The sequence below is a fragment of the Alexandromys fortis genome, unplaced genomic scaffold, assembly GCF_014885135.2.
Source record: "Alexandromys fortis isolate MF-2015 unplaced genomic scaffold, M_Fortis_MF-2015_v1.1 scaffold_66, whole genome shotgun sequence".
Taxonomy (NCBI): Eukaryota; Metazoa; Chordata; class Mammalia; order Rodentia; family Cricetidae; genus Alexandromys; species Alexandromys fortis.
The window spans coordinates 4,655,841-4,683,720 of NW_026067950.1; the positions used below are offsets into that span (position 1 = coordinate 4,655,841).

Genomic DNA, 27,880 nt, shown 5'->3' on the forward strand with positions numbered 1-27,880 from the left:
CGTTTAAATAGAACAGACGGCGTTTCGGTGGCTGGATCCATGATCACATAGGGGTCGGGGGCCATTTCTGCATCCTGTCTCCCTGTAATGGCAATGACGACTCCAGCCTGCCTCCCGCTGGGGCCCCTGAGATGCTAAGAATCTTTGCCGGATCACTCAGCAGCTAATATTCATCAAGTGCTCTTTTTGAATCTGATTTTTAAAATATTCTGTAATATGTGACACTTTTTTGTTTCCAGAATACTTTTTTTTTTTTCTGGTGCTGGTTTGTTTTGTAGATGAGATCTTACTATGTAGCTCTGGCTGGGCTGGACCTCTCTCTCTGACTACGCTGGCCTTGAAGTCACAGATGTGCTCCTGCCCCAGCCTAATTACTGGGATTACAGCATGGGCTACCGTACCTGGCTTAGCATCATTTTGCAGATTCAATGAGAACATACGAAAGGATCTTGGCACTTGTGGGCACTCAGTAAATTACCGATATGTTTCTGTTATTAATTAGTTCTGGATGGCACTCATTTCCTCTTGAATGTCATCCTCTTGCCTGCGTCTGGAGATGTCGATACTATAAAGTCTCTTCTCTGGGAGGAAGAGCGGGAGATTGGGGGAGAGGAGGAGAGAAAGAGAAACGAAAACAAAATATGTATGAAAATTCAGAATAAAGCCAATTGTATGCTGATTAAAAGACCTGATTTGTAAAAAGATAAAAAGGCACACCTGGTGGTAAATTCTGAAATGAGGAATCAACACCCCATGTTGGTTATGACAGCACCCCTGTACCCCCATTTTGGTTCTGATGGGACCCTATGCCCCTGTTTTTGCTCTGACGGCACCCCTGTACCCCCATTTTGGTTCTGACTTATACAGGACGCCGCCCTTCAGCTCGGAGGAGGAGCTGGATGAAGAGGACTTCATCCCGGCATACATATCTCCAGACTTATTTACCCTTCAGCCCTCTAAGAGTAATCTGAGCAACTTCGGGAAGAATTCTGTCAAAAGTGACACCGACTGGACGGAGGGAAGCGAGATGGAGGACTCGGATGTTTCCCCGAAGCCCACAGGTGAGCCTTGATCTCTAAAAACCCCCTCTCAAGTGTACTTAGGACATGGTCCCTGCCCAGGGGCACCACGCCCTGGGCATCTGAGCTGGAACTGTGTATGAGGGCTGTGGGACTCGTCCCAGGGCAGCGCTAGACAGCCACCCATCTTCAAGTAGACAGGGGAGAGCCAGTTGAGGACACCTGAGTATGTGGCCCTCCTACAGCCGATTGAATTAAGTGCCCCAAGCTGAGTGACTTCAACACCAGATCTGCTGTGTCTGTATCCTGTAGGCTGGACAAGTAAACTCAAGGTGTTGGCAAGAGAGCCACAGGGAAGGTGTGCTCTGTTTCTCTGGGGAGGCTCTGTTCTCCCTGTCTAACTTTGTATCATATTCCACTATGAGTTCCTCTCAGTCCTGGTTCCTAGGTTTTTGTTTTGCTTTGTTTTTTTGATTTTCAAGCCTGGGTTTCTCCGTAGCTTTGGAGCCTGTCCTGGAACGTTAGCTCTTGTTGACCAGGCTGGCCTCGAACTCACAGAGCTCTCTGCCTGCCTCTGCCTCCTGAATGCTGGGATTAAAGGTGTGCGCCACCACTGCCTGCCTCCTGGTTTCTAGTTTTAATAAGGACTGTTCACATAGATCATGGACAACTCTTTAAAATGTGTGTGTCTGTAGCGCATGTACATGCGTGTGTACAGTGTATGCACATGTGTGTGGTGCATGTGTGTATGTGCATGTGTGCATGTGTGTGGTTGCACGCATACACATGTGTACACACATGAAGGACAGAGGTCAGTGTTGGGTATCTTTGTTTTCTTTCTTTGAGACAGTGTCTGTCACGTAACCCAGAGCTCCCTGATTTGGCAAGGCCAGCAGGCTGTCGAGCTTCAGGAATGTTCTTGTCTCCACCTCCCCCAGCACTGTGATTACACACACGTGCCAGCATACCTGGATTTTTTGCGGGTGCTGGGATGGAACTCAGGTCCCCATGCTTTGTGCAGGCATTTAACTGCCTAAGCCATCTGCCCGGCCTGGCCCCGTGGGACCACTCTCAATGACCTCACTCTAACTTAACGACCTCTTCACTTCCAACGAGGATGACATTCTAAGCTGAGTGCCTCAGCATGGGAATCCCAAGGGACAGAATTCAACCCGTTAACCTTGGCTGACTGAGAACGGCTGTCCTAATGGGCCGTGCTTTCGACAGGGTGGTTTAAAGAAAGACTGGCCTCCTGTGTGAGATTCCCGACCACTTCCTAAAGGAGGCAGAGCCAGTAATGGTCTTCTTAACATAGACTGTTTCAATATCATTTATAATTGCAGATTTTAAATATATCTGGCTTAGCTATATTAAATATAATTTGAATATACTACATAGTGATATAATTTGGAAAATATAATGGGTGCATTTAAAAATAACACCCTATTTTCTACATACCCATTAAATATCATATATTTATTTGAATGAGACAACCCACTGTTGTTTTGAGCGAAAACTTTGTAGCTTCATGCCTGGGCATAGGATTTCTTCTCTTAAGGGAATTATAAGTATTTAGTTTTAATTTTTTTTTAAATTTTATGTGTATGTATGTGTGTATACATGTGTGCACGCTTGTGTGAGGCCACAAGAGGGCATCAGATCCCCTGGAACTGGAGTTACAGGTGGTTATGAGCTTCATGATCTGGGTCCTGGGAACTCAACCTCTTATCTGTAGGAACAGCGGTGCTATTGACCCCATCTTCTTTCCAAACCCCAAATGCCTCAATTAGTTTTATTTGAATGATGAGTCGTCGTATGTAACGCAAAGACTCCTTCAGAGCCGACTGCGGGCTTTTGGAACTGGTGGTGATCCCGTCTGTGGAAACCTTCTCTTGACTGTGTTCTGTTGCTCCTATAGGCACATCTGTTAAGATACAAACTGAAAATGTTGAGAGCATGGTTTTACACCAAGGAAGTGGGAATAAACCAGTTACTGGAATGAACATTGCTGAGACACTTATCAAAAAGGAAGACTTGCAAGAATTAAAGGTGAAACCACTTGCTAACTAGTTCATCTTCGGATGAATTAGTTAGTAAATATATTTTATAATGGAGTCAAAGTCGATTGTGATTAGTTGATATAGTGAAGGCTGATGCTTCGTCCTGATTTGGTCTTAGTGTTGCACTTTTTCACCATCCCAGAGAAAATCTCCTGTCTGACAGCAGGTGTGTACACATCGAGCAATCTGAAACCTGTAGTGTCCCAAACCGCTGAACTTCATAAACACTGGCGTCATCTCAGAAATTCTCAGGATTTGAGATGCAGCTTACAGAGTCTAGGTCTGGCCTCAAGTATGCACACAAGAGTTCAAAATGCACACAAGGAAGTTTCTGGTTTTGAATCACACTGGATTTGGAGTTTTCGGATTGGAGATACTCACACCCAATAAGACGTCTGAAAGTAATCCCAAGCCCAGCTCCCTGTCTATTTTGAAATACTTCTGGCCCAGTCATTTCAGTTCTCTGTAGGGCTGTTCAGCCTACAATGCCATGATATTTGCCTGTCTCACTGCACAGATGCTCACAGCCCCATCGTATATGCAGTCTGGCACCTGCAGCTGTTAGATGTTTTGACCACAGCAGTGGGATAAGCTAGAATCTGGAGCCTCCACATCTACTCCAGGGATTTTTCTGATGCCTGGAAGTAAAATAGGAACTTTTAAGAATTTGTCCAACCTCGGAGTCAGAATCATCGGAGAGGCCTGGAAGGTTCTGGAGCAGTTCTAACGCCCAGAGTGTGTGTAATGGAGCTCGGCTGTTGCCATTCTGGCTAGCTGGTTGTGTAGACTGGGTCTTCCCGTACGGTCATCCTCTCCAGTTCTGTAGCTAGACCCCCACCCCCCACTCCCGTTCATCCACGGACTCAAAACAATCTGTTGAACATTCTTCATTAGTTATATTTTGTGTGTGTGTTAACACAAACCAAAAAAATAAAATTGTCAAAATGCTGCATCATTCAAGATGGCATGGCTCTCCTCGAAAAAGGCTTGCCGGAAATGTGCTCCTTCTAGCGGGGGTCTCATTCTACAGGATGACATAAATCACCCTGACTAGAGTTTCCTCCCGCTGCCATCTTTGTAGTCTAGAATTTTCTAAATTCACGGTTGATAAAGAAAAAAATCTATGGCCTGGAAAAGAGAAGTGATATCTGTAAATTTCCCGATGCGGGTTTTCAAATTCACTTTGCAGCTCTGAAAGATGCCTCCATTTGGGCTCCTGTGCCATCCCCACCTTCTTGTTCAGTGTCGGCTGCTCAACCTAAACCACAAAATGAACGAGAGGCACTGTTTCTTTAAGACATGCAAGTTATAGCCGGATGGTGGTGGCGCACACCTTTAATCCCAGCAGTTGGGAGGAAGAGGCAAGCCGATCTCTGAGAGTTCGAGGCCAGCCTGGTCTACAGAGCTAGTTCCAGGGCAGGCTCCAAAGCCACAGAGAAACCCTGTTTATTCTGTGTTTATACAGAGAGATCGAGATGATGATGTCTGGGACATATCATCCTTAGAGGAAGAGAAATCCTTGGAGAAGAAGCTAGAACAGAGGGAACCCCCACCTGTGAAGAGAGATCTAAATTCCGCTCAAGTGCCAAGGGCCTGGGGCCCAGTGAACCCTCGGGAACTCAAGGAAGAAGGTTAGCAGTCCTCACTCCCATTTATGGATGGGCCGTGTTTCTGGAGTGTGTACGTGTGTGTGCGCGCGCGCGTGCGTGCGAGTGAACATTAATATACATGTGGGGGCAGGAGTCACTGGACTCTTCCTTGAGGCAGGATCTCTCACTGGCCTGGCGCTCACCAAGCAGGCCAGACTGGCTGGCTGGCCTGAGAGTCCCAGGTCTGTCGCTGTTTCTGCTCCCTCAATGCCAGGGAAACAGTGACCTTTTTAAAATGTGAGATCTGGGGATCAAATTCAAGTCCTCAGGACTGATCTGCAAGCACTGTAGCAATCAAGCTAAGCCTTTGGTCCCAAATGACACAGCTGTTAGAACCAAGATCTTGATGTTGTTTTTTTTTTTTATTACAAGGTATATCTGAACATTGATAACTTACTTCACAAACGTACAAATCATTTTAATTTCTTCTGCAATGTTTCAGTAAACATTGTAGTGTTATTTTTTCACCATGTCCACATAGATATTTTCTTTGTGCAGATGCCCCTAGAAATTACCCTCTCTGAGCTTACACATGAATGAGAAGTCTTTCAGGACTCCTGTATCTCCTACTAAGTCCTCTCCTTGGTTTTCTTCTAAGGTGATTTTTTTTTCAGTGTTGTAGTCAGTGGGATGGATCACAAATGACGTTGACATTGTAATTTGGAATGCTTCCTGTCCACCAGAGAGCCTAGATGTAACTCTCAGCAGACCTGGTTTCTAAATTCAAAGACAATAAATGTGTGCACCCACATGTGTGAGTGTGTATGTGTGAGTGTGTGTGTGTGTGTGTGTGCATACATATACACATCTCGTTTACTTTGCTTGATTGACGTGTTGAGACGAGATTTCACCTGTGTCAAGGTACAGCCCAGGGCTGGCCCTGAGCTTTCAGTCTTCCCACACCACATCTGGAGTACCGGCATAATTACAGATGTGCTACTGTGATCAAATCTGGGATTGTATACCAAGTCAGATCCAGCCACCCGTCCCCAACAAGCCAATTAAAAGACCCAAACTGACCGCGGGTTAAAAAGTAGGTTTGTTTAGTGTGACTGCATTAGGACGAGGGACAGAGCTGTCCAGTGACCACCCCAAGTCAAAGTTTAGAGGCCAAGAACATCCATGGCTGAGCAGTTGGTCCCTCCCATCACTGACCCAACCATTGCCTGGGATTTAGTCTTAACCTGGGAAACGATCTGACTTATTGTTAGAACTGTATCCCATCTCATTTTGGGTAGGGCCTTTTCCTTCTCCCACCATGAGATTCCTGGGGGGAGTTCTCATTTCTTTGAAGTCCATTGTTTCAACAGCCTGATAGCGTGTTGAATGGCACAGTATCTCTTCTTTAAGATACACGCATGTCTTCCACGCCAGGGATACCCCCATGCCCAGTTGTAGTATATATATAAAATCAAAGTAATCCTGGTGTGTTATAAAAGGTAAGATGAGCAGAAGGGGCCTCCATGATATTTCTCACCATCTTCAATATCCGATGAGCCATTCCTGTGTCTCTCAGTAATGCACTCAAACCTGCCTCTTGATTTGACGACTTCAGATATTAGCTACTGGTGTCCTGTTAGGACGGGGGCGTCCTTACCACCATCCCCGACACCTCTTTGTGCCCCTGTTCGCAGCTTCCTGCCAGCGCGGAGAGTTCCCACAGCCATGTCTCCTGTCTGCAGCAGGTCGTCTTGTCCCCTTGAGGCGTACTCAGCTCTGTCCCTTTTCTCTCTCGAGTATGTCAGCTGTGCGCTAACTGCCACACTGTCACATGATAACGTGTCTGCAGCAGAGCCATTGTGAAGCTATCTCTGCTAAGGACTCATAAAATCCAAAAGACTGCTTGAGAGACACTGCCTTATGAGGAACTGGGAGCATGCTTCCGTGCCAGGACCCCACGTTTCCCAGAGAACATTCCAGAATCAAATTAGAGCGGAGTTCTCCACAGCGTGCTGCTCCCACGGCTCAAAATTATGGCTATAATTAACTCAAATTTAAGTTCTTTTGCCCCAGCAAAATCTATGTTTAACACTTACCTCTAAATATTAGAGATTTACACTGACGTGAAGCATTGCACATTCCTTTCCTTCCCGGTTTCTATTTGCTTGTAGTTAATAACACAGCACAGACACACCGAGAACTCAGTATCCAGGCTCCATGCTGAACACCAGGGAAAGAGAAGCAGGACACAGGCCCAGCTACCCAGGATCTTATGGGCTTCAGAATGGATGGTCACAGGCCACCGTGTCCTGTGAGGAGATCTAGAAATGTGGCCAACTTGGGGGTGGGTGTGCTAGCAACCTCCCCGAAAGTCTGTAGGGACTTGGGGAAAGGTGAAGAGATTCAGACACTGGGTGAGCAAAGACTGAAGTCAGGGGTCTGGTATCCAGGTTTAACCACAGGTCCCCTCCTCGCCTCCTGCTCCCTGCCCAGGACTTCAAGACAACGAATCGAGCACCCTGAAAAGCAGCCTAGTGACTGTGACTGACTGGAGTGATATCATGGATGTGTAGCTACAACTCCAGTCAGAGAACCGCTCCGCAGCCAGCATCGGCCGACAGCCTGTAGGATTCCAGCGCTCCTCAGCATTCCCACCGTACAAGGAAGCTCATTCAGAGCAAGGGTGTCTTTGACGACACGTACCGCAGAATTGAAAACTGTCAGCTGTGTAGAAGCAAGATGTCCTTTAAATCATAAAATGTGTTTTCCAGTACGGTACTCTAGTGTTAAATGTATTTTTTTTTTCAATTAACTTTTAAGTCTTTTTTTTTTGACTGATAGTAGGCTTTGGTTTGAATTATTGTAGCTTTTTAAAATATGTCTGTTCTGTCACGTCAGTAGCTTTTATGTTACAAAATTCTGTTAAGTCTCTTCAAAACTGAATTAGTGGTACCAGTGACACCCTACGTGTTAAACTGGTTGTTTTCCGTATACAGTATGTCTAGAATGGTAACAATTAGCTAGGCCCATGCTAAGTACATTTCCCTGAAGTACCTTTGATCCCACGGAGCTCTGAGGCCCTCTTAGCATGTTGTTACTGACCAGTTATTTTCTGCAGTGTAATCTTTATCTCGGATATTTTATGAATAGCGTGCAACTGATTTTCATGAGATGATCATTAGAAAGAGATGAGCCATTCCTGAGTCACACATGTGTGTGTTTTCTGTGTTCTTCAGTACCCAGCCCATTATAAAATACCTCAGAACTAATTTATATTCTTGAACAATGGTCTCGGCATTGATCGGAAATTTTACATATAAACTGTGTGCTTGCTTTTCTTTTCTTTTTTAATTTTTTTTTCCTTTTTTTTAAAAAAATAGTTTTTATACTTTGTGGTACCATCAGGACTCTATCTCAGAAAAAAAAAGGTAACATTTTAATAGCTTGTTGATTTTTTGGTCTTCTGTCATCCATCAACAGTGCCAGTAAAGTCCTCCATGACACCCTGTGACTGTGGCTGCTTATTGGGGATGGCTTCTCGGCTAAGTTTATGAAGGGGCTTACACAAAGCCACGGCTTCTGACATCCTGACCTTGGACTAAATCTCCACGGCTGCTGTGGCTGCCACCCACACTCCTACAGGGGCCACTGTAGGCTCGCTTTTTTTGTAGATATCCAAAAGCTTATTAAGTGTCAGACTGTGATGTGGATAGAAATGAACAGCCTGCGCCCCAGACTTCCGCAGCAGATTTTTAATCGAAGCACATGGTTTTTTGTTTGTTTATTTATTCTGTTTTTTAAGAATGTCTGAACTAGGCAGCCACAGCTGACTTGGAACTCAACCTACGCTAGACCAGCCTGACCTTGAACTCAGAGATCCAGCCACCTCTACCTCCCAAGTGCTGAGATTAGAGGTGTGTGGTGTGTGTGTGACCGCGCCCAGCCTGAGCTGCGTGGCTTTGCTTCTGTTCTGGCTGTGATTTAGGCCTCCATTCGGGTAGAATTTTGAGATAAGCCTGAAGACGGCTTTAGAGAAAGCCTGCTCCGGGTTCTGTGCCCTGGTTTGAATTCTGGGACTGGGGAAGTAGAATGCTCCTCTGCCCAAACCCAGCATAGGAATTAACTTGGTATATTTTGGTCACAAGACTCAATTCTTTAACTTCTCTGTTTAGTTTTGCTTCATTTTCCCCCATTCTGTTTGATTTATTCTTTCTTCTGTCGCCAGACCTTATGGCCCCTGCCCGATACCATCCATCCCTTCCTCTTCTACCCTCCCTGTATCCCGTCCATCTGCTTTCTTCGCCAGCTGAGCTGAAGAACAACAATCACTTTAGAAGTATGTCTTCACAATGCTGTTTCCACACTGGTCTGTGGTACTTACGAAAAAAATATTTCAAGTATTAACAAGGTATGGCATTTAAAATTTTTTTAATTCCATTTTTCAAAACATGTTTTAAACCTTTCCATTGAATTCCTACAAACAATGTGATTTTTCTTTGTCCTTTTCAATCATTTGCTCTTGGGGAAAGTCACGCGGCACCCGGCACCCGGCACCCGTGTGATTCATCCCGGACGATGTGCAGCCCTTGACGCAGGTGCCAGATTCTGACAACTGATAACAGCTCACGTCCTGGCCCCATCACTCAAAGGTTCACGATTTCTGCTTTATACTCCTCTTTCCTTCCCTGCACTGCAGGAGGAGGAGGAGGAGAGGAGCCACCACCAAGGGCGCTGGGGTGTAAGTGAGTTGGGTCACACAAGCTGTGTAGGGATGGTGATGAGGGCTGCCTTTGTGGGCAGGTGGTTTGCAGGCCAGCCTCAGGATCCCTGTCTTGAAAACTGGCCAGTGTCTCAGTGACCTCGTGAGTGCTCTGTGCAGAACTCAGGAGACACCAAGGAACTGAGAACGGCAGGCACCGCACAGCCCACCCTCCCCACTACTTCCTCAGCTGGCTTTGGATTCAACCACAGTCAGGGCCCAGCTCACCTAAGGGTGTCAGACAACCCTTGTGGTCTCTGATCCACATAAAAGACAATGACAGCTTGGCCTCGGTAGTCCTTTCTTGAGCCAGTGTCGTGAGCGGCGGTCCTGTCAGACAGGTCTAAGAAACTGGAAGGCGGCTCTACATGGCAGGTAACAACGTGACTGTTTAACCGGGACACCTGATGAGGAATAGTCTCAAACTTGTCCTGTTCACAAGCCACCATTGCCGACACACTTCTGCCTAACGTGTGGATGGGACGAGGGAAGCTCTCAGCGTACCAAAGATCAAAGTGACCGTCACCCCAACATTTCCTGAGCCTTTGAACTAAGCGTCCATGTGCTCTATGGTTATAAAATATGCAGATCCTGTAAATAACCTGTTTATTTTCCTTATAGAAAGGCACAACAGAAAATGATTAGCATATAGCTATAAGAACATTTACATCCATCCAATCAACAGTCTTCAAATTCATATTTAAAAAAAAACAAGCAGAAGCGGCAATTACGGGAGGGATCATTGCGTGCACAGTTCAGTTTCAAGACACAGCTCGTCAGGAGCTCCTTCAGACATAAGCATTCTTATCAAACTGTTTGGAAGGACCTGTAGTTTTAAAATCCCCTTCGCCATGATACTTGGTCCGGGAAGACGTGACAGACGTGGGTCCATTGTACGTGTAGCTCATTCTGAAAGGCAAAGCATACTTGACTTTGTTGGGAGCAGTGAGACCCCGGATCCTGAATTTCTTGTAATCTCCTGACCTGAGTGCCTACAGCTGCTCCCAGCACGAGAACTTCAGGAGTTCCTGATGGCAGGAGAGTGGTTTCTGGTGGGTTTGGCTGGGGCGTGGCTATCTCTATATAATCTGCCCCTGCACACAATAAAGGGGGCATCCTTGGGGAATTCAAGGATGAGCCGTGTCGTTGTCTCTCTGTCTGTGTGTGTCTGTGTATTTTAACCTCCAGCCCCTTGCCCGAAGCTCGCGTACTGGGTGCCAGCGCACAGAGCGCAGACACGGGGCAAAGGAGAAAAGGGTGAAAACCGCTGTTGTTGGTCACTAAGCGTTCACGCCTCCTCTGGTTAGGTCTCCTCCCTCCTCTGCCCACACAGCCTGCGTGAGGAGAGGCCTTCATGGACCCCTGTCAATGTGAAAACTGACGACGTGGAAAGCAGGCCTTGACACTCGGGCGTGGCCTCCCCGCTGCAGAAGCAGCTTTTGAACACAGCAGGACGAGCTTTAAAAACAACACCTGTCCCTAACCCTTTCCCACAGTCACAAATTGTGTGTAACTTGCCCCATATGTAATGATTCAGAAATAATACAGCTGGGTGGTTCTCAACCTGTGCGGTGAGGCCCCTTCGGCAAACTTCTCGCTCCAAAACTATTTACGTTATAATTCATAAACTAGCAAAATTACAGTTATGAAGTAGCAAGTAATTTTCTGGTCAGGGGGTCCCCACAGCATGGAGTACTAAAGGGTCGCAGCGTTGGCAACCACAGGTGTAGCGCATTTTTGGCAGCTGGTTTCCTCTCTCCTCTCACCTGGGTGTTTTGTTGTTGTCTGATATCGAAAAGCAAAATATGACACCGCCAATGATGCAGAGCGAGGCTCCTGCCCACCCGATGAAGAGAGCGGCTCCCAGCTCGTACCTGTGAGGAAACGACACGGCGTTACAGGCAGCTCACGGGCGCTGGGCAAGCCCTGCCGACTGAGGCTTACTAACCACTCACACTTTCCTTCTATAAACTAACAAAGGAAGTAGGGACGGGTCAATGTTTGTTTCTAGTCTCTCCTGCTGTCTGACATGTCGGGAGCCAGGGGAGCGAGGCCCAGCCAGGTCAACGATGGGGTCACCTGACTCGTGACCACCTTCCATTCTCTGCCTTCGCTTTCCCAAACTTCCCGCTCATTTCCTCTGTCCCACGGACCAAATCACTTATCTGCGCTGCAGTGAGGGAAAGGACCCCGTCCTCCACATCTGTTCTAGCTAGTTCAGTAAACGTCAGATAACCTGCGGTATGCAGATAAATGAAGATGCAGGGTGTCTGTGCAGAAAGGGTGAGGGCCAGACGAGAGCGTCATCCCTATGGTCTAGTGGGGACGTTTAGAGGTAACCAGTGACCAGGCTTCGAGATGGCGGAATGCAATGCCTCCTGGACTGCCAAAGTGAATGCAGACACGAATAGATAGCCCTCCCCCAGGCAGGAAGGATAGGCCCGTCAAAAATGAAGTCACCTGTCAGACAGAAGAAACCCTTTCAGGTGAGAAACAGCCACACACCCCTAAAAGAAGGAACGAGGTTTGTAAAACTGCAGAGGCTTTTAGGTTCTAGTGGTCTGCCTGCCCCTCTTCCTGTAGAACTGTTTTCTTCTGTGAGAAAGCATCTCACTTTTGCTCCATAGACACACGTGCACACACATGCACACACGCATGCACACACATGTGCACACACGCATGCACACACGCATGCACACACAAGCATACACACTGTGAGACTAGGGAAAAGCTCTGCTGGTTCATTTCAGTATAAAAGGGACCCAGAGTGTGTTTTGGTCACACGGATCCATGCAGAGAAAATCTCAGGAGAGCCCAAGGTGAAGAGAAGACGGGGTTCCAGACCGCCACCCTCTGTATTGCTCCTGACATGGACCAGACATGAAGCGTGGGAGAGCCTGGCTTTGGCTTGGTGTGGAGGCCCCACAGCTGTGGGGAGCAGTTGGCAGGAGCTCTCCAAGGTCCTTAGCCCTTGATCCTGCCACTTGACCATGTAGGGGGGATCTCTGCACCCTTGTTTTTTTTTTTTTTTTTTTTTTTTTTTTTTTTTTTTTTTTTTTTTTTTTTTTGGTTTTTCGAGACAGGGTTTCTCTGTGGCTTTGGAGCAGAGTTTCTCTGTGGCTTTGGAGCCTGTCCTGGAACTAGCTCTGTAGACCAGGTTGGTCTCGAACTCGCAGAGATCCACCTGCCTCTGCCTCCCGAGTGCTGGGATTAAAGGCGTGCGCCACCATCGCCCGGCTTGCACCCTTGTATTTCTGCATGGGCTTTCTGTGGTGGTCTGTGTAGCTGTAGGAGTCCCTGGAGCCTGGACCACTAGCAGGTAGGGAATGCATCAGGGACTTTTTTTTTGTTCCATCTGGGATGGAGTTAAGCGTACTCTGTAGTGTGATCCTTTCTCTTCTCTCACACTTACGCCCTTGGGAAGTCAGGTGACGACAGATGGGGGCAAAGGGACAGCTGTGGCAGAACAAGTACGGATTAGCACTTGGTCAGCTTCCGGAAGACTCCTTCCAGGCTTCCGATGTGGCAGCAATGGGAACAGGAAGTTGTGAGTGGTAACACACACCTTCAGGCTGCACGCGTGCACACACACCAAGAGGGCCAGGAGTGAAGTACACATCAGAAGAGATTTGGCCAGATCAGGAGTAATGGGGTGGGGGAAGGATTTCTCAGTAACAAAACCAACAAACGGTCATGCTCTACATTCGAAAACAGCGCTGCCCAGATTCTCCTGTCCTCTCCTAAGATGCAGAGTCGTGTGTGATTGCAGGTGCATGACCTTTGACTCCTCTGAACCCCTGAAGTCCCGGAAGGAACTGGCTTCAGATCCTACCGGACTCATCCTGTGACAGGAGCTCAGGACAACACTTCCCATGGAGACCGTTCCCATAGGAAACAGAACCTCATCACACTTCTCTTTCCACCCCGGAGGTCATCTCTCCTTCCCCTGTGCTGTACTGGACATTTACCGTCCAAGAGTCCCCCGTCTCTTTTCAGTCACGAAGGAGGATGTCAGTCCCAGCCGCCTCGGTGATTAGGCAAGAGTCGCCAGCTCTTACAAATGGTCAGTGAGGAGAAAATGACCCAAATGCCACAAGCCACACAGCTCAGCAACATGACCTTCCTGAAAGGAACATTGCAAGCACTCAGGGTGGAGCAAACCTCAGCTTTGCCTCTTCACTGACTCAAGCCATCTTGAAACTTCCTGAGGGGATTTAGGGATGATGATCTTGGTTTATATAACAACTGGTTCTTTTATTCCGTTATTTAAGTTTTGAGACAGGGTCAGGGCTAATGGATCTCAGGACTTCAGACTTGCTGTGTAGCTGAGGGTGAGCTTGAACTTGTTTCTCAGCCTCTACCTCTAGAGTGATGGGATTGCGGGTGGACCACCCTGGTTGGTGTCTGTGGGGGACCGGGTAGAACCCAGACCCTCATTCCATTTTTAAAATATATTTTACTTTTCACATATGTAGGGTCAGTTTCATGGGAATTTTTTTTTCTATTTGATTTCCATTGTAAATCTTGTCAAAGACTTCAGAGAAATATCTGGAGTTGTTTTTTTAAATCCTACGTCACCCCATTTTTTTTTTAACAATTCTGTTTGGTGAGTTTCTGATTGGTTCTTCCTTTCTAAGATTTTCTCTTCATTCTGTTGAGAGACACGTGTCCCCGTCTTCCTCAGCAGTGACTTCGGTTCACACCAATCAGTGCACCTTGTTGGCAAACACGGACTGGCGTTGAGAGAGAGGACAATATAACTACCGACCGAGATCTGTTTCCAAGGCACGTCTCCCTCATCTCTGCCCGGAAGTGTTTCTTGACTTTTGGTAATGCTAAGGGACCGATTTCAACACTTGAGGAAGATTATCCAAATTTCAAATTCTCCACAGCATGCTTTGTGCTGTGGATCCTCTTGTCCCTAAGCCAGCTTTTACGGTCACAGTGTGGCCTCTTTGTTCCCAAGACCACAGTTTCTTCCTTATTCCAGAAGAACAAATATGCCTGGCTCCAGATGGACCATGACTCTCGGGGTGAGGGCAGAAGCTGGTTTCGGGATAAACTGTTTTCAGCGTGTGTCAAACGACAGCACTTTTCGGATGGCTACCCCCGTGTAGCTTCAACACATCTCTGTGAGAGAATGTGACTTCGGGGAGCCAAGACTTGGGGATGAGTTTACTTCTATCAGAAAAATAAAAACATGGATTAAGTGCTTCAAAGTATCCTACTGGATAAACCAAAAAGATCTGAAGGGTTTATAGATGCTTTCGGGTATGGGCTAAAGTCACTATCCTGTCCCTGGTGCGTCTAGAGCTATCTACGGCTCATGGCCTTCATTCCATGAGAGAGGGTCAGAGCACCGTGGTGCGGCCGACTCAAGACAACACACACTTCCATTCACAGTTTAGCCCTTCAGCCTGCACAGCCCCCTAAAGAACAACCACTTATTTCCACATGCTGACCTCGTACCCCAATCTCCATTTCTGAGTTGATTTTCCTTTCCTGGGGATCTCCTCTGTTTCCTCCCGTGAGTGCCACAGCCAGGCCCAGCCACGTCCTACGCTACTCATCATATTCAGGATGGAAAGAGATGGTCCGCCCGGCAGCTCCGCCCACAGACCCCATAGGCTAGCGGGCTGGTGAGACATTGAGCAAATAATACAGTACAGCGTGATAACTCTAACAATAGAATTCAAGGAGCATGTCTGTGCAAACAGGTGTGACCTCAGCCCTCCCAGACACATACCAATGTGCTTTGAGCAAAGACTTGGAGGCAGCATGCCCTTACTGTTAAGATTTGTGCTTTTCTTTGGGTTTTCGAGACAGGGTTTCTCTGTAGCTTTGGAGCCTGTCCTGGAACTAGCTCTTGTAGACCAGGCTGGCCTTGAACACACAGAGACCCGCCTCCTCTGCCTCTCAAGTGCTGGGATTAAAGGCTTGCGCCCCCACCGCCCGGCTGTGCTTTTCTTTTTTAACACACATTGCCATTCCATCCTCATAACATCCCCAGATACGGGTAGAAATATTCTTATCTTGCAAACAAGGAAACTGAGGCTCAGCAGGATTACATGACTCGCCCCGTATTTCAGCTAAGTAAATGGCAGGTCCCACTTTTAAAGCTGCTAACTGTGATTCCAAACCCGGGCTCATGACGGTTGCTCTTATAGTAAATGAGTTGATGGATATTTTTAAATCCGGGTCAGTGAAACCTACTCCTAGTTCCCATTTCGGACAGGTTCTCTCCCTCCCCGGCTCATTAAGTCCTCAGTGGCTCCAGAACTGTGGGGTGTGGAATTCCTTCCAAATGTCCTGGGGCTGTCTTTTCATCCGACACCACAAGAGGCAGGGAGCCATTAACCAGGGCGGGCAGAGCAGCCCCTCCGAAAACAAAGTGGCTGCAACAAATGAAAACTCCTCACCCACGGAGAACTGAAGTGACCTTCGTGAAGGTCACAGATCATTTTAAAGTACAAAGCCCTTGCTTTAAGATTGGGAATAACAAAAATAAATATGCCAGCTACATTACCACACAATGTTTTGGGGAAGAAAAAAATGTAAGAAAATCTAGAATGTGTATGTTATCCACATGGATACCTTCAAAGCTGAATTCTCTTGGTAAAGCCAGGCTTCTAGACACCACTGTATGATGTGAACGCCTCTGTATAATCTAAGGGCCAGAAATCTGCAAGGATATATTTGTATACATGGATATTCTATAGGGATTACCTGTAAATACGTTTTCTCCCAACACTTCCCACTCCAAGTTGCTGGCGTAGAGTGGGTTGTTGAGAGCCGCCCACTCTGGTTGCCGTAGTCTACCTCCCGTCTGTAATATGCCCCATCTCTCCTGCTAACTGTTCCCTCTGGCACCCCACAACGCTTACAGAACAGTGGCAGGGGCTCCCAACCAGCAGCAAAAGCAAGGCAAGAAAATTTAAATGACACGTCATGGGATCTTGACAGGGAATCCTCAAATCTGAAACACTAGACTTTTTTCTTTTTCTCCCTTTGGTGCCCGTTCTGAATTGGAGACGCAACAGGCTCGTAGGCAATAGCTTCCGCATCTGTGAGTAGCCACTTGCCCCTAGGTAGTCTGGAGTTCTGCAAACAAGGTGTCAATGGCAAGAATCTTGTTTTGTTTTCTTCCTGTGCGCTACTGCAGCGACTGCTTTCACCTCCATTTTTTAAAAGATAAATACATGGCAAGGATTTTATTTAACTCACTAAAGAATTAAGAGAGCAAATGAGTGTTAGAAATTAATCCAAGGTATAGCAAAAAATTAAGCAATCAAGAATGCTGAAGTGACGCCGGGCGGTGGTGGCGCACACCTTTAATCCCAGCACTCGGGAGGCAGAGGCAGGCAGATCTTTGTGAGTTCGAGGCCAGCCTGGTCTACAAGAGCTAGTTCCAGGACAGGCTCCAAAGCCACAGAGAAACCCTGTCTCGAAAAACAAAACAAAACGAAAATGCTGAAGTGAATTCATAGATAGCTATAAAGCTGACTGAAATTTGGTAGCTTTAGCCAATATTCCCCCAGTATGTTATTGTCTTTAATCTTCATAACACTGCCCATCTGTGTTACTGTGATGAGGCTGTTGAATTCATCGAAGGTCCCAAAGAGCCCCGGGCCCAGATGCTCAGACCCCAGACTCTCATGGCTGACCTGTCTCTGAGTGCTCTCTCTCTCTCTCACACTACCCCAGGTGCCTGTCACTCACGGAAACTTAGACAACTCCTACAGTGGAAACTAAATGGCGTGTTAGCCAAGGTAAGTTATAATTTAGTAGAACTTTCTCATGTTCCGAGCTACACCAATCGTTTCAAAAGCAAGTTCATTGCTTAGCAACGCCAGCACCATTGATCTCCTCCAGCAGTGTGGATAATTGGGGGCTTTCCTGCCCTGAATCGGGAATGGCATGCTGAGTCATGGTGTTGCAGACAGTTCCACGACCACCATTCGGAAGTCTGAATAAACTGACCATGTCCTTCCATATAGGAAACTCCTGACTAGAGATGCTGCCCTGAGATCCTTCAGGGCAGATTCCATGGGCTAAGCCTGTGCTGAAGTCTCTGTGGATATGGGCGGGTGAGTTCCTTCGTAGTGAAGTGAATATGTACAGATGGACCAACAACAAAATAGAAAAAAAAAAGCTGAACAATTAAAGTGCTTCCAATGTTCATTCAGAGTCCTCGGCAGCCTGCCGGAAAACAACTGAGAGCCAGAGCCGGTGTTTGTGGAGACTCCGTGGGCCACGTTGTGTGGTATGAGGAGTCTCCCAGTATCTGTCACTTGGTGCTTCCTGTAACATCTCACTGTGTGTGACACGGTGCCGTGCGTCTCCAAGCAGTGATACAGGTGACCAGAAGTTAACAAACAGAATATGCCTTTCTTCTGCCGGTCTTAAAGTTTGACACTAGATCCCTTTGCACCTTCCTTCTACGTGAGAGCCGAGAATCATAAGGCAGTAATCCTTCTATTAGGTCTCTAACATTCCAGCAAATATGTCCCCATTGCTAATTTCAAAACGTGAAAGATGATGTTGTGCCGTGTGAAGGCATGTGTAAGGACCACTGCCTTTCAAACTAAGAGCTGACGCTTTGTAGTATTTACTGAGCACCATCAGACATGACTGTAGACGGTTGAACGATGCCATCTTACCCGGCCATTACAACCCATTTGCATTCTATAGATTCAAAGCACGAAAGCATAAGGGTATCATAAAACTTAAAGCAGAGTTCACTCCAGGCAGCTTGGACCCAGGATCCTTCCTGACATTTAGGTTGTGAGCCTAGCCTTTAAAGGCTGAGTCATCTCTCCAGCCCCAGGATCCTCTCCCTCCTGTCTGCTTCCCCTTATCTCATACGCAAATGTCTTTCCTTTACAGAGAGGCACAGACCCTCACTGCTGCCTTACCACCCTGGCTGTACGTGTCCTGCAGCGCAGGCTAGCTACAAGAAGTCCAGCAACTGACATGCATTCTCTGTTTCATGATGCTCCCTGTCCGGTCTAGGAGACATGGTGGAAATGCAAGCTGGTACAGCCCCTTTGGATGTCAGTGTGGTGATTTCTCAGAAAATTAGGAAACAACCTTCCTCAAGACCAAGCAATACCACTTTTGGGTATATATCCAAAGGATGCTCAATCGTGCCACAAAGACATGTGCTCAACTATGTTCAGAGCAGCACTGTTTGTCATAGCCAGAACCTGGAAACAACCTAAATGCCCCTCGACTGAAGAATGGATAAGGAAAATGTGGTACATTTACACAATGGAGTACTACATAGCAGAAAAAAATACTGACATTTTGCAGGAAAATGGATGGAGCTAGAAAACATTATTTTGAGTGAGGTAAGCCAGACACAGAAAGACAATTATCACATGTACTCACTCATAGGTGGTTTTTAAACATAAGGCAGAGAAAGCCAGCCTACAAATCACAATTCCAGAGAACCTAGACAACAATGAGGACTCTAAGAGATACATACATGGATCTAATCTACATGGGAAGTAGAAAAAGACAAGATCTCCTGAGTAAATTGGGAGCTTGAAGACCTTGGGGGAGGGTTGAAGGGGAGGGGAGAGGCAGGGGGAGGAGCAGAGAAAAATGTAGAGCTCAATAAAAATAAAAAAAGAAGTCCAACACCTGACATACATTCTCTGTTTCATGACGCTCCCTGTCTGGTCTAGGAGACAAACTAATAAACCAGTAATTGCGAGCTACCAGTAGGGTTACAATGTGGGCACAGATCAGAGGGAATCCCCCAGAAGCCTGCCTCTCCCAGGAAGCAAGCTGGGAGGGCTGACGGGAAGTATGACCAGAGGATGGAGGGACGGAACCGAGTTGCTGGAGCCCAGCGTGAACTGCTGGTTACGCCACATGCTAGTCGGTAAGAATGCGAAGTGACCGGGCAAACAGTTGCTCTCCTGGTTGTGCCGAGAAAGGCTTGCTAGCCTAACAAAACCATCCGGGGATTCCAGGAAGCAGAGGTGACCTGTGCAACCTCTGAACAAATGAAGTCACAGAGTCACACCTTCTTAATATGTAACTTAATACGTATCCATTTATTTTGCTCTTGGTATTTAAGACTTCACATAATCTCCTGGCCAAAGCCCTACAGGCTCTTTATCAACCTCACGTTGTGTTCCAGGTAACCTTGTGAGCATCCACACCGCACTCAAGGATGTAGGTGAAAGACAAGCAGTCTCACAGTCTAACGTGCGCACCTGCAAGGCTGGAATTCAGTCAGAAACCAGAATGAGAGAATTTATCTGAAAGTAGCTCCTCTCTCCTCCCTCCTCCTCTCCCTCCTCCTTTCTTTCCGCCCTCCACCCCAAGCCTTTGTCTTCTTCTGCTGGGTTGAAGCTGGACCATTTTCATATGAAATACAGGATCTACCACTGAGCCATATCCCCAGCCTGGCAAGTGTTAGGGTCTAACTATTAAACAACCACAACAGTGGAAAGATTTTACCTTCGTATAGTCTAGATCCTCAAGTATGAAATGGAATATGCCAGGAATGAAGGGCATTCCACAGCGGAATGGAGAACAGGAGAGCCTGGAGGCTAAGACCCAAGCATCACATAGCAGAGTCTCAGCACACTTCCCGTCTCTCTAAATGGATCAGGGTTGTGGGCTGCAGGGGTGATTGGATGAGCAGTTTCTTTCTGCTCATCAGCGGCAGCTTGGAACAGTTTATCTGAGAAAACCAAACAGGACATTCAGGAAGTTGGTGGTCTGGACCTCAAAACAAGGGTAAGAACAATGTTACGTGTGGGTCCTGAGCCTTGCTCTCCGGTACCCATTAGCATATGCTTGTAGGAGGGTAGTTTTCTCTCTCTTTTCGGGATTTATCAGGTTTTGTTTTAATGAAAAGGGGGAAGTTGTTTTGAAATAGCCAAAAGGAAAGAGAAGGGGCTGTTTTCAAGGCTTTGTAAATGTCCACTCGGAGTTTTCCAAACAGAATCTTCCCATGGTTGAAAAAAATCAAAGACAAAAGGGGGAAACAGCAAAAACACAAACACAGGGAGCCGGTTAAGTGCTACGATTCTGTCAAGTGCAAGCTGGGAGAAAACTGGTCTGGTCTCTGTTCCGAAAAGGGTGTTTTTAGAATAAATAGCCACCCAATAAATGCCTCAGCCACGTGACTGCTGGATTCTTGACCCCAGTTCTCCCCATGTTTTTCTCATGTTGCAACTGGGTTCCTAGCACACTGGGAATTTGTCAATAAGCTTAGTTATGTTTTTCCAACTTAGGCAACCGAGGTGTACATAAAAGAGGAATAAGCCTAGCGGTTGTGGCGCACGCCTTTAATCCCAGCACTTGGGAGGCAGAGGTGGGTGGATATTTGTGAGTTTGAGGCCAGCCTGGTCTATAAGAGCCAGTTCCAGGACAGGCTCCAAAGCTACAGAGAAACCTTGTCTCGGAAAAAAAAAAAGTATATTGGGTGCAAGGAAAATTGTTTGTTAGCTTCCTAATTAATAATATTTCTGAATGGAAACTTTTAAAAATAAATGTATGAGAGGAACTAATAATAAAGTACATGGAGCGTCTAGTTTCAAAAATTCTGAAACTATCATTGTAACTTGCACATCTTAGAGCGTGTGCCGTCTAGAACTCCGCCCCAGGTTTGAAATGTGGAGTTTAGGCCAAGTTCCTGCCAGCAAATCACTTCCTCCGCCCCTTGATCCCAGAAAGAGGATGTCAAGAGAGAGTCCTGCTTTATAAGAAGGGCGTTAAAGAAGCAAAGCATTTGGTAGAATCCTTGCAATGTTATGCTTGGCATATAAAGGAACTGATATGTATTAATATAATTTCCACTAAATATCATAATGCCAGCTCTTCTGAGGTATGCGTTGACCATACTGAAGACAGAATTAGGAAATCCATTTTCTGGAGATTTCTTAATGAGCTAGGAAAAAGTGATACCCTCTTGACCAATCATTTCTATACTTGACCTTTTAAAAATTATATACGGATCTCAAGTCTGAAATACAATTCCCAGCCTGACTGAAGCAAACACCCCCCCCACACACATACACACACAACTTCCTATACAAGTATATGAGCATAGCTTCGTGAAGAAAAAAAAAAAAAGATTTGATACATGGTTGGCATTTCTCATTTGGTATCCCTGGGATTTTCCCAGTCCAAAGCAATAAGCCTGGGGACACTATAAAATGCAGCAGCCCATAGCTCAGAAACAAAAGCCAGCCAACAAACAGATGTTAGTTCCAAGACACTCACCTGCAGAAACGAGCAAACCACACTGGGAGGGGTGAGAGGGTGGGCGGGGGGGGGGGGGGGNNNGGGGGGGGGGGGGGGGGGGGGGGGTAAGTGGGTACCATGCTCCTAGGAGGGGTGGGAGGGTGGGGCGAGGGGCGAGGGTAGGCGGGTGCCATGCTCCTAGGAGGGATGGGAGGGTGGGGCAGGGGTAGGCGGGCACCATGCTCCTACAGCATCGTTGAGAAACAACTGTGCACAATTTCTTCATAAAGGCTGGTTAGGTGGGGTAGAGGTGCAAGGCCCAGAGTCGAGCATTTGGCAAATATTCTTCTTTTTACTGTTTCATCTTCATAACTTAACACTCTTTCCTTTCATCTTACTTCACTCCAACTTTTCCTGAATCTCCCTTCAGTTTTATGATGTAAAATGGATGGGTTTTTGTTTGTTTGTTTTTGCTCCCATGCTCTGAGCTATGCAAAGATAGTGGACAGTGCTAATGATGTCTCTGAGTGTATCTTTCATCCAGACGACCCATAAACTTGATGTCAGAGACCACCACTGACCACCAAATTTCATTCTCCAAAGCAATACAGGAAACGCATGTCCTAATCGGAGATATTCATTTGTTTAATTTTTCTGTGAGCTAGAAACATGCGGACTAAAAACAACACTTACTTTTGCTCCATAAAGAGAGGATCAAAGAATTCTGTCGTGATCTTGTTGGCATACAGGGAACAGCCTGTCATGGAGCACAGACCTGAAAAACACCAGTGGGTACTGCAGTCAGTTCGAGGTCATTGACACCCTGAAGCACCTTGTTTGGTGGAAGTCATTATTTACCTGACAATATAAATACGATCCCAGCCAAGCAGGCAAGTTTTGCTTTGGCTTTTTCTGAGCCTCCAACTTTGGTACACTTCATTCCAAAGAGTGCAAAGATGGAACCGAAGAAGCCCAGGCTGACCGCAGCGATCATCAGTCCTCTGCACGCCTGGATGTAGCCTGTAATCACAGCAGGTCGTTTATGTGAACAAAGGATGCTCAGCTCTCCAGAGAGAAGACCTCGCTTTGTATTGGCACTTGGGTTGGGTGTTATACTGTCTTGGGGGGGGGGGTACACAAATTGGGTACAGTATACTGCCTTAACTCGTGGAGTAAGGTGGGAGAGAGAGGAAAGCCAGCAAATCTACGTCAAGTGCCTGTTCACTGTCACGCAGTTTGAGGCTTGCTTTATGCAGAGGCTCTGGCTAGATCTCTAAGTTATTCCTGCCCTTAGTAAGGAGGAACCTCAGGCGTGCAGAAGCTCTGTGGTTTCCTGCAGATGAGTTAGCCATGCTAGACAGGATCCCACCTGGAGAGGACTGTGAAGCTCATGCCCCACTGCTTCTCGTTCTAACTCCTTAGTGTACCCACCTTCTCAACAGACACTGAGGCGAGTCTGGAACTACACAATTAGAATGGTTATAACTGGGCAGCAAGATGGCCCCAGGGTCAAGTCTCCTGGTATCAATGGAACTGTATATATGAGACTAGCTAGCGTGTGCTAGGGGCCCATGGTGAGACTAAGAATTATCTTAGTGGCACCTTGCTATTGTTAGGGTGGATATAATAAAGTTGGGCTTAAGACAACATTGCCTACTAGGAAAGTAATTTATAATCAAGTCAACTGCTCGCATGTACACGAGAGCCTTGTGCTAGTCAGCTTGTTCCTACTGAACCACTCATGGTCACAGTCACAGATTTTATTTGCATAGCTGGGCTGGTGGCAAGCTTCAGCAGGGCTTTGGGCCAGGCCCCGAGCTATTCTACATGAACAGAATTCAAAGTGACACCCCAGATTCCCAGTCAGACCACTTCGTCTCATTTGAAACAACGCCTTTCGCTCTGACGCAGCGAGAGGGGCACACACCAGTTGTCGGCAAATTGACAAGCAAATGAGCACACACAAGGTTGTCTTTGGGAACGAAGCCTTCTAATAAAAAAAAGAATAACAAAAACCTTAAGTGCCCACATAAGCAATAGTCATCTATCGCTATCCCGTATTCGAGCAAAGCCAATGCTAATTCACAGTAGAAGACTAATAGAACTTTGTGGATTAAGTCTTGGTGGCCTCCAGTCCGTACTCCTCTGTACAGGAATTTAAAGTGTGAATTACTGTTACTAAGACCCATGTTGCAAAGCAGTTCTTTCTACCCAATGTAACACACCCTGAGCCCTCATAAACACAGACGGCCACAGCAAGGTGTGGAAGTTGCCAAGAACAAGAAGAGAAGCTTATTTTAGTGATTTGGGATCATGGAGGATTCTTTTATTAACAATAATAGTGCTGCAAAACTGTCTAGATCTCTGCTACTGAATACTGAACCAACTCTGTTTTCAACTTGGGCCCGTGAGTCCTCTTGCCACAGCACAAAAGCAGCGCCTCTCAAAATCAAAGTGACTGCAAGGACCATCTAACGAGGCTCCCTGTGCACCACAGAACCTAAGACAGCAAAGGTTGCAGCTAGCTTGCTCTGAAGGCCAACACTAAACAACAAAAATAGAAAGAGAGATGCACACATGCGCAGGCAGTCACACACACGAGACACAAGCGCAGCACTATCCTTTGTCAGTGTGGGATGTGTTTTGCTTCAATACTCTCACGAAGCCACAAATAATTCTGAGCTCTATCTATACACCGCCTTTGCAAAAAATACGTGAGAAAAAGTAAGATCAAGTACAGAAGAAATGAATAGCAACTATGAAGCTGGGCTTGGGGAACACAGGCCTGTAAGCCCAGAACTGATGATGAGGTGGGCGGATGATGAACGCAAAGCTAGTCTGGGCTCCATGGAGAGACACCGTTTCAAAGAAAGAAGAAAAACATAATAGTTAGGTAAAACAGAATGATTAACAATTTATTTGAGTAAAATGTACCCATAACTTCTAGATTATTCAGTTTTGGAGTTTTTCATTTGTTGACCATAGGCCATCGAAACCCAGGAAACTCCCCTGGGAAAAGGGAGACTTCTATGCAGAATATTAATTTAGAAAAAGACAGGAACAAGCATGCCCTTATTAGGAACCGTCCTCTGCAGTTGCTCCCGCTGTCTTACGGGCTTTCTCATGGGCAGATGGATGGTCTGAAATCTACCAAGGGCTGAGTTTACAGTCTGGTCATGGAGAGCGGGCAACGAGTTTCCCTGCATGGGAAAGTGTTAGGAAACCAGTCCAAGCCAGTCAGCTTGAAGGCAGGGAAAATCTCAGAGACAGTTTTCCCCAGAATCTCTCCTTCTAAAGTCCCCTCGCTGATCTATCTTCCAAGCACAGATGTTAGAGAGAAGGAGGACAAGGAGGTTCTCATGCTGCCTCAATGTGGTCCTTCTCCAGTGCTACCCAGTAACCTGGTGTGCAGGGCAGTGCACTTCACCCTGGCTCTAGAACACGAGCAATAATTTACTGAGTTTCTGCACACACTAAAGGCAATAGCTGGCCTGATGGCTCTATAATGGGGAGCCAACATTCCCAGACAAGGGGAAAACTCCCCTGCTACCCTGTCAGCTGTGGAAGGAACTGTTCGAGGTGTTTGTTAATTAGCCGGAGGTTTGTAACCTGGGGCCTGTCAGCTCCTTAGAACAGACTCCCAGGGCAGACTTGCAGAGTTTATCTTTCGCAAGACAGACCTCTCCACCCACCTTTTAACAGCTCCCGGGGGCAAACTTAGAAGTTCCACCATCAACGGAGGTGGTAGTAAAACCTAGCCAAGGAGGCCATTATTTCTGACAGGTCTAATTTACTGGCCCCGTTAATAGCTAATTAACACATTGAGGTGCTGAGGCATGAATGTATTCACTCAGAAGTTCTCAAGGTATAATTTATAGTTCTCCTGCAAGAAAGAGCAAAAGCCCCCATTAGCAAAAGCGGACGGCACATGGTTAAAAATAACTGAAAAGAAGTTCAGGGTTAGCAACAGACAGAAATTGCCTGCTCCGTCAACGGTGAGATTTTCAAACAATAACTTGGACCAAAGGGATTCTGTTGCAGGAAACCTTCAAGGTAGCCCTTCAAAGTTAGATGTCTTCTCAATGATATGTCCTTTACTTTCAGTTTCAAGTCAGAAGCACGATTAGCTGTCGTGCTTAACTGGAAAGAACCCAAGCCTGTCTTACACGAGTAGCTTGGTGCGTTTGTGCAAATAGTGGACGAGGGAAGGTAGAACACGGAATGTCAGCTCTCGAGCTCCCATTTATACAGGAACCTCTTTTTACCGATGGATCTCTCTGCATCTCTGTTTCTCATGGGAAAACAGGAAGAGGCGCAGGGTGACCGGCACGAGAGTAAGAGACCACCAAAAAAATCCCTCATCCTAGGCGGATGTGAGAGCCTGCGACGTAGAGACGTCTACGTCGTGGTGACGTAGCCCGCAGTCTAGACGTTAGCTTTGCCGCGCATCTTCTTTCCCAAAGGGAAATCTGGGAGCAGCACTGAATCCTCCAGAGGATGACAATGAGGTCTCTGACTCCAAACGGGGTGTTCTATTGACCATAACACAAGATAGCAAGAGTCACCAGCCTTCTCTCTTTGGCATTCCTGATCCGGAGTCTATGCGTGACTTAAGCAGGGAAGACAGGGCTGTTCTGGTCAGTAGACACCTAGCGAGGCGACTTTCTCCTTCCACCTCAAATATCAGGCCCAGCGCCTAACATACCTGCCCTGACAACCCAAGGTAGAAAGAAGGCAGGGTGGGATTTTGGGGGAGGGTGCTTCTCTGGAAACTTCCACTTGAGGTCGGGGAGGGGAGATCAACTCCTTTTCATGTGAAAAAGGAGTGATGGCTGAACCCTCCTGGGAGACACAGAAGTTTATTTGAAAATGCCCTAGTGCACCACAGAGTGTGAAGGCACCAAGGGAAATACTGATGTCGTAATTACGTCATTATTTTCAAAGTTCAGTATGGGAAAAATGGTATAATACATTGGGAAACAAGAGGTGCGGCAAAGCTAACATCTAGACTGCGGGCTACGTCACTACGACATAGACGTCTCTGTGTCGCAGGCTCTCATATCCACCTAGAATGAGGGATTTTTTTGGTTGGCTCAGATTGCACCAAGGAATCAAGAATGCACATACAAAAAAAGAAGAAGAAGAAGAAACAATGCAACTACTGTCACAAGATAGAAGTAGACAGAAAAGAAATGGCCAATGAATAAGCTTCAGTGGTCAGACTCACAGGGAGTAAGGGGACCGCAGATCTAATGTGTTATTCTCGGCTGGAACAGCAGCGAGAGAGTGGCAAAGCAGCTGTCCCTGTTTCTTGCTGGAACGCAATCTGGCAGTGTGAACTGGACACTTGTTCTTCTGGTCCGGCGATCGAGCAGGGTACAGAAGTCGGCACGCACAGGAAAAGGTGAACGTGAAGGGCTCCAGGAAGGCACTAAGAGCAGGGAGAAGCTGGCAGGGGTCCAGTGTCCACCAGGACTAAATGGCTGAGTGAACCTCTCTTCAGACCAGTAAGAGCTATGCAGCAGCTAAAAAGCTTTTTCTATCTGCGCCGACTTCAAAGGTGTTGTTCATTAAAAGCATTGTGGGACATGTCATTTCTGTTTTTTTAAACATCATTTTCTAATCACAGGAGACTGCCCACTTTGCATCTATGCATATGTGGGTGGCACACACATGACACACTCTATTCCATGCCTGCCTAACTCAAGGTCCTGATAACGAGAACTGTGTCATACCCTCCTCAGCACCCAGCTCAAATCACAGGAAGTCTCCACAGCGGACACACAGCAGGAAAATCCCACATTGTGAAAGCCGCGTTCCTGGATGTACACCACAGGAACAAGAGCTTGTCTGTTATCTCCTGAATGTGTGCTCTGCTGAGCCCAGGAAACTCAACAGCAATGCATGCCATAAACAGTGTTCCGGCTACTTACTTTATACAACAGGGCCCAGCCCTGGGTGCCTCCCTTCTGCAGGCAGGCACCTATTCCCTTAGACCAACTTCCATCAAACACTGAATTGAGCAACAGTTTGCTTTTTGTGGCAAAGCACTGTCTTAGGGGAATCAAGTCTTCTATTTACCCAGCTATGCAAATAAAAATTGCAAGAGGAATAATAGAGAAAAGGAAAACACCTCAAATCTAGAAGCAATGCAACCTGCTCGTCTTAAATTCCTGCCAGAATCCTTTTAGTGGCCTGTAAAATCCTGGAAGAGCCTAGAACTTGAGCAAGCATTGTGCTGGTGCC

General features: G+C 46.7%; 2 protein-coding genes across 19 annotated transcripts in view; one reads left to right on the top strand and one right to left on the bottom strand.

Moving 5' to 3' along the window:
• Dzip1 (DAZ interacting zinc finger protein 1) overlaps positions 1–10,172 on the top strand; it is a 51,505-nt gene extending 41,333 nt beyond the window's left edge. For 8 of the 12 annotated variants that reach the window (XM_050150409.1, XM_050150414.1, XM_050150411.1 and 5 more), the window contains 4 exons: positions 868–1,061; positions 2,938–3,068; positions 4,545–4,710; positions 7,119–8,176. In XM_050150409.1, coding sequence (XP_050006366.1) covers positions 868–1,061; positions 2,938–3,068; positions 4,545–4,710; positions 7,119–7,216 — 589 coding nt within the window. In that variant the 3' untranslated portion in view covers positions 7,217–8,176. Of the gene's footprint in view, positions 1–867; positions 1,062–2,937; positions 3,069–4,544; positions 4,711–7,118; positions 8,177–8,893 lie in introns of those variants that run through there. The other 4 variants (XM_050150413.1, XM_050150419.1, XR_007593300.1 and 1 more) reach the window with 3 other exon arrangements.
• Cldn10 (claudin 10) overlaps positions 10,017–27,880 on the bottom strand; it is a 70,117-nt gene continuing 52,253 nt past the window's right edge. For 3 of the 7 annotated variants that reach the window (XM_050150423.1, XM_050150421.1, XM_050150420.1), the window contains 4 exons: positions 22,493–22,654; positions 22,328–22,409; positions 11,194–11,301; positions 10,017–10,336 (listed from right to left, as the gene is read on the bottom strand). In XM_050150423.1, coding sequence (XP_050006380.1) covers positions 10,216–10,336; positions 11,194–11,301; positions 22,328–22,409; positions 22,493–22,654 — 473 coding nt within the window. In that variant the 3' untranslated portion in view covers positions 10,017–10,215. The remainder of the gene's footprint in view (positions 10,337–11,193; positions 11,302–22,327; positions 22,410–22,492; positions 22,655–27,880) is intronic. The other 4 variants (XM_050150424.1, XM_050150422.1, XM_050150427.1 and 1 more) reach the window with 2 other exon arrangements.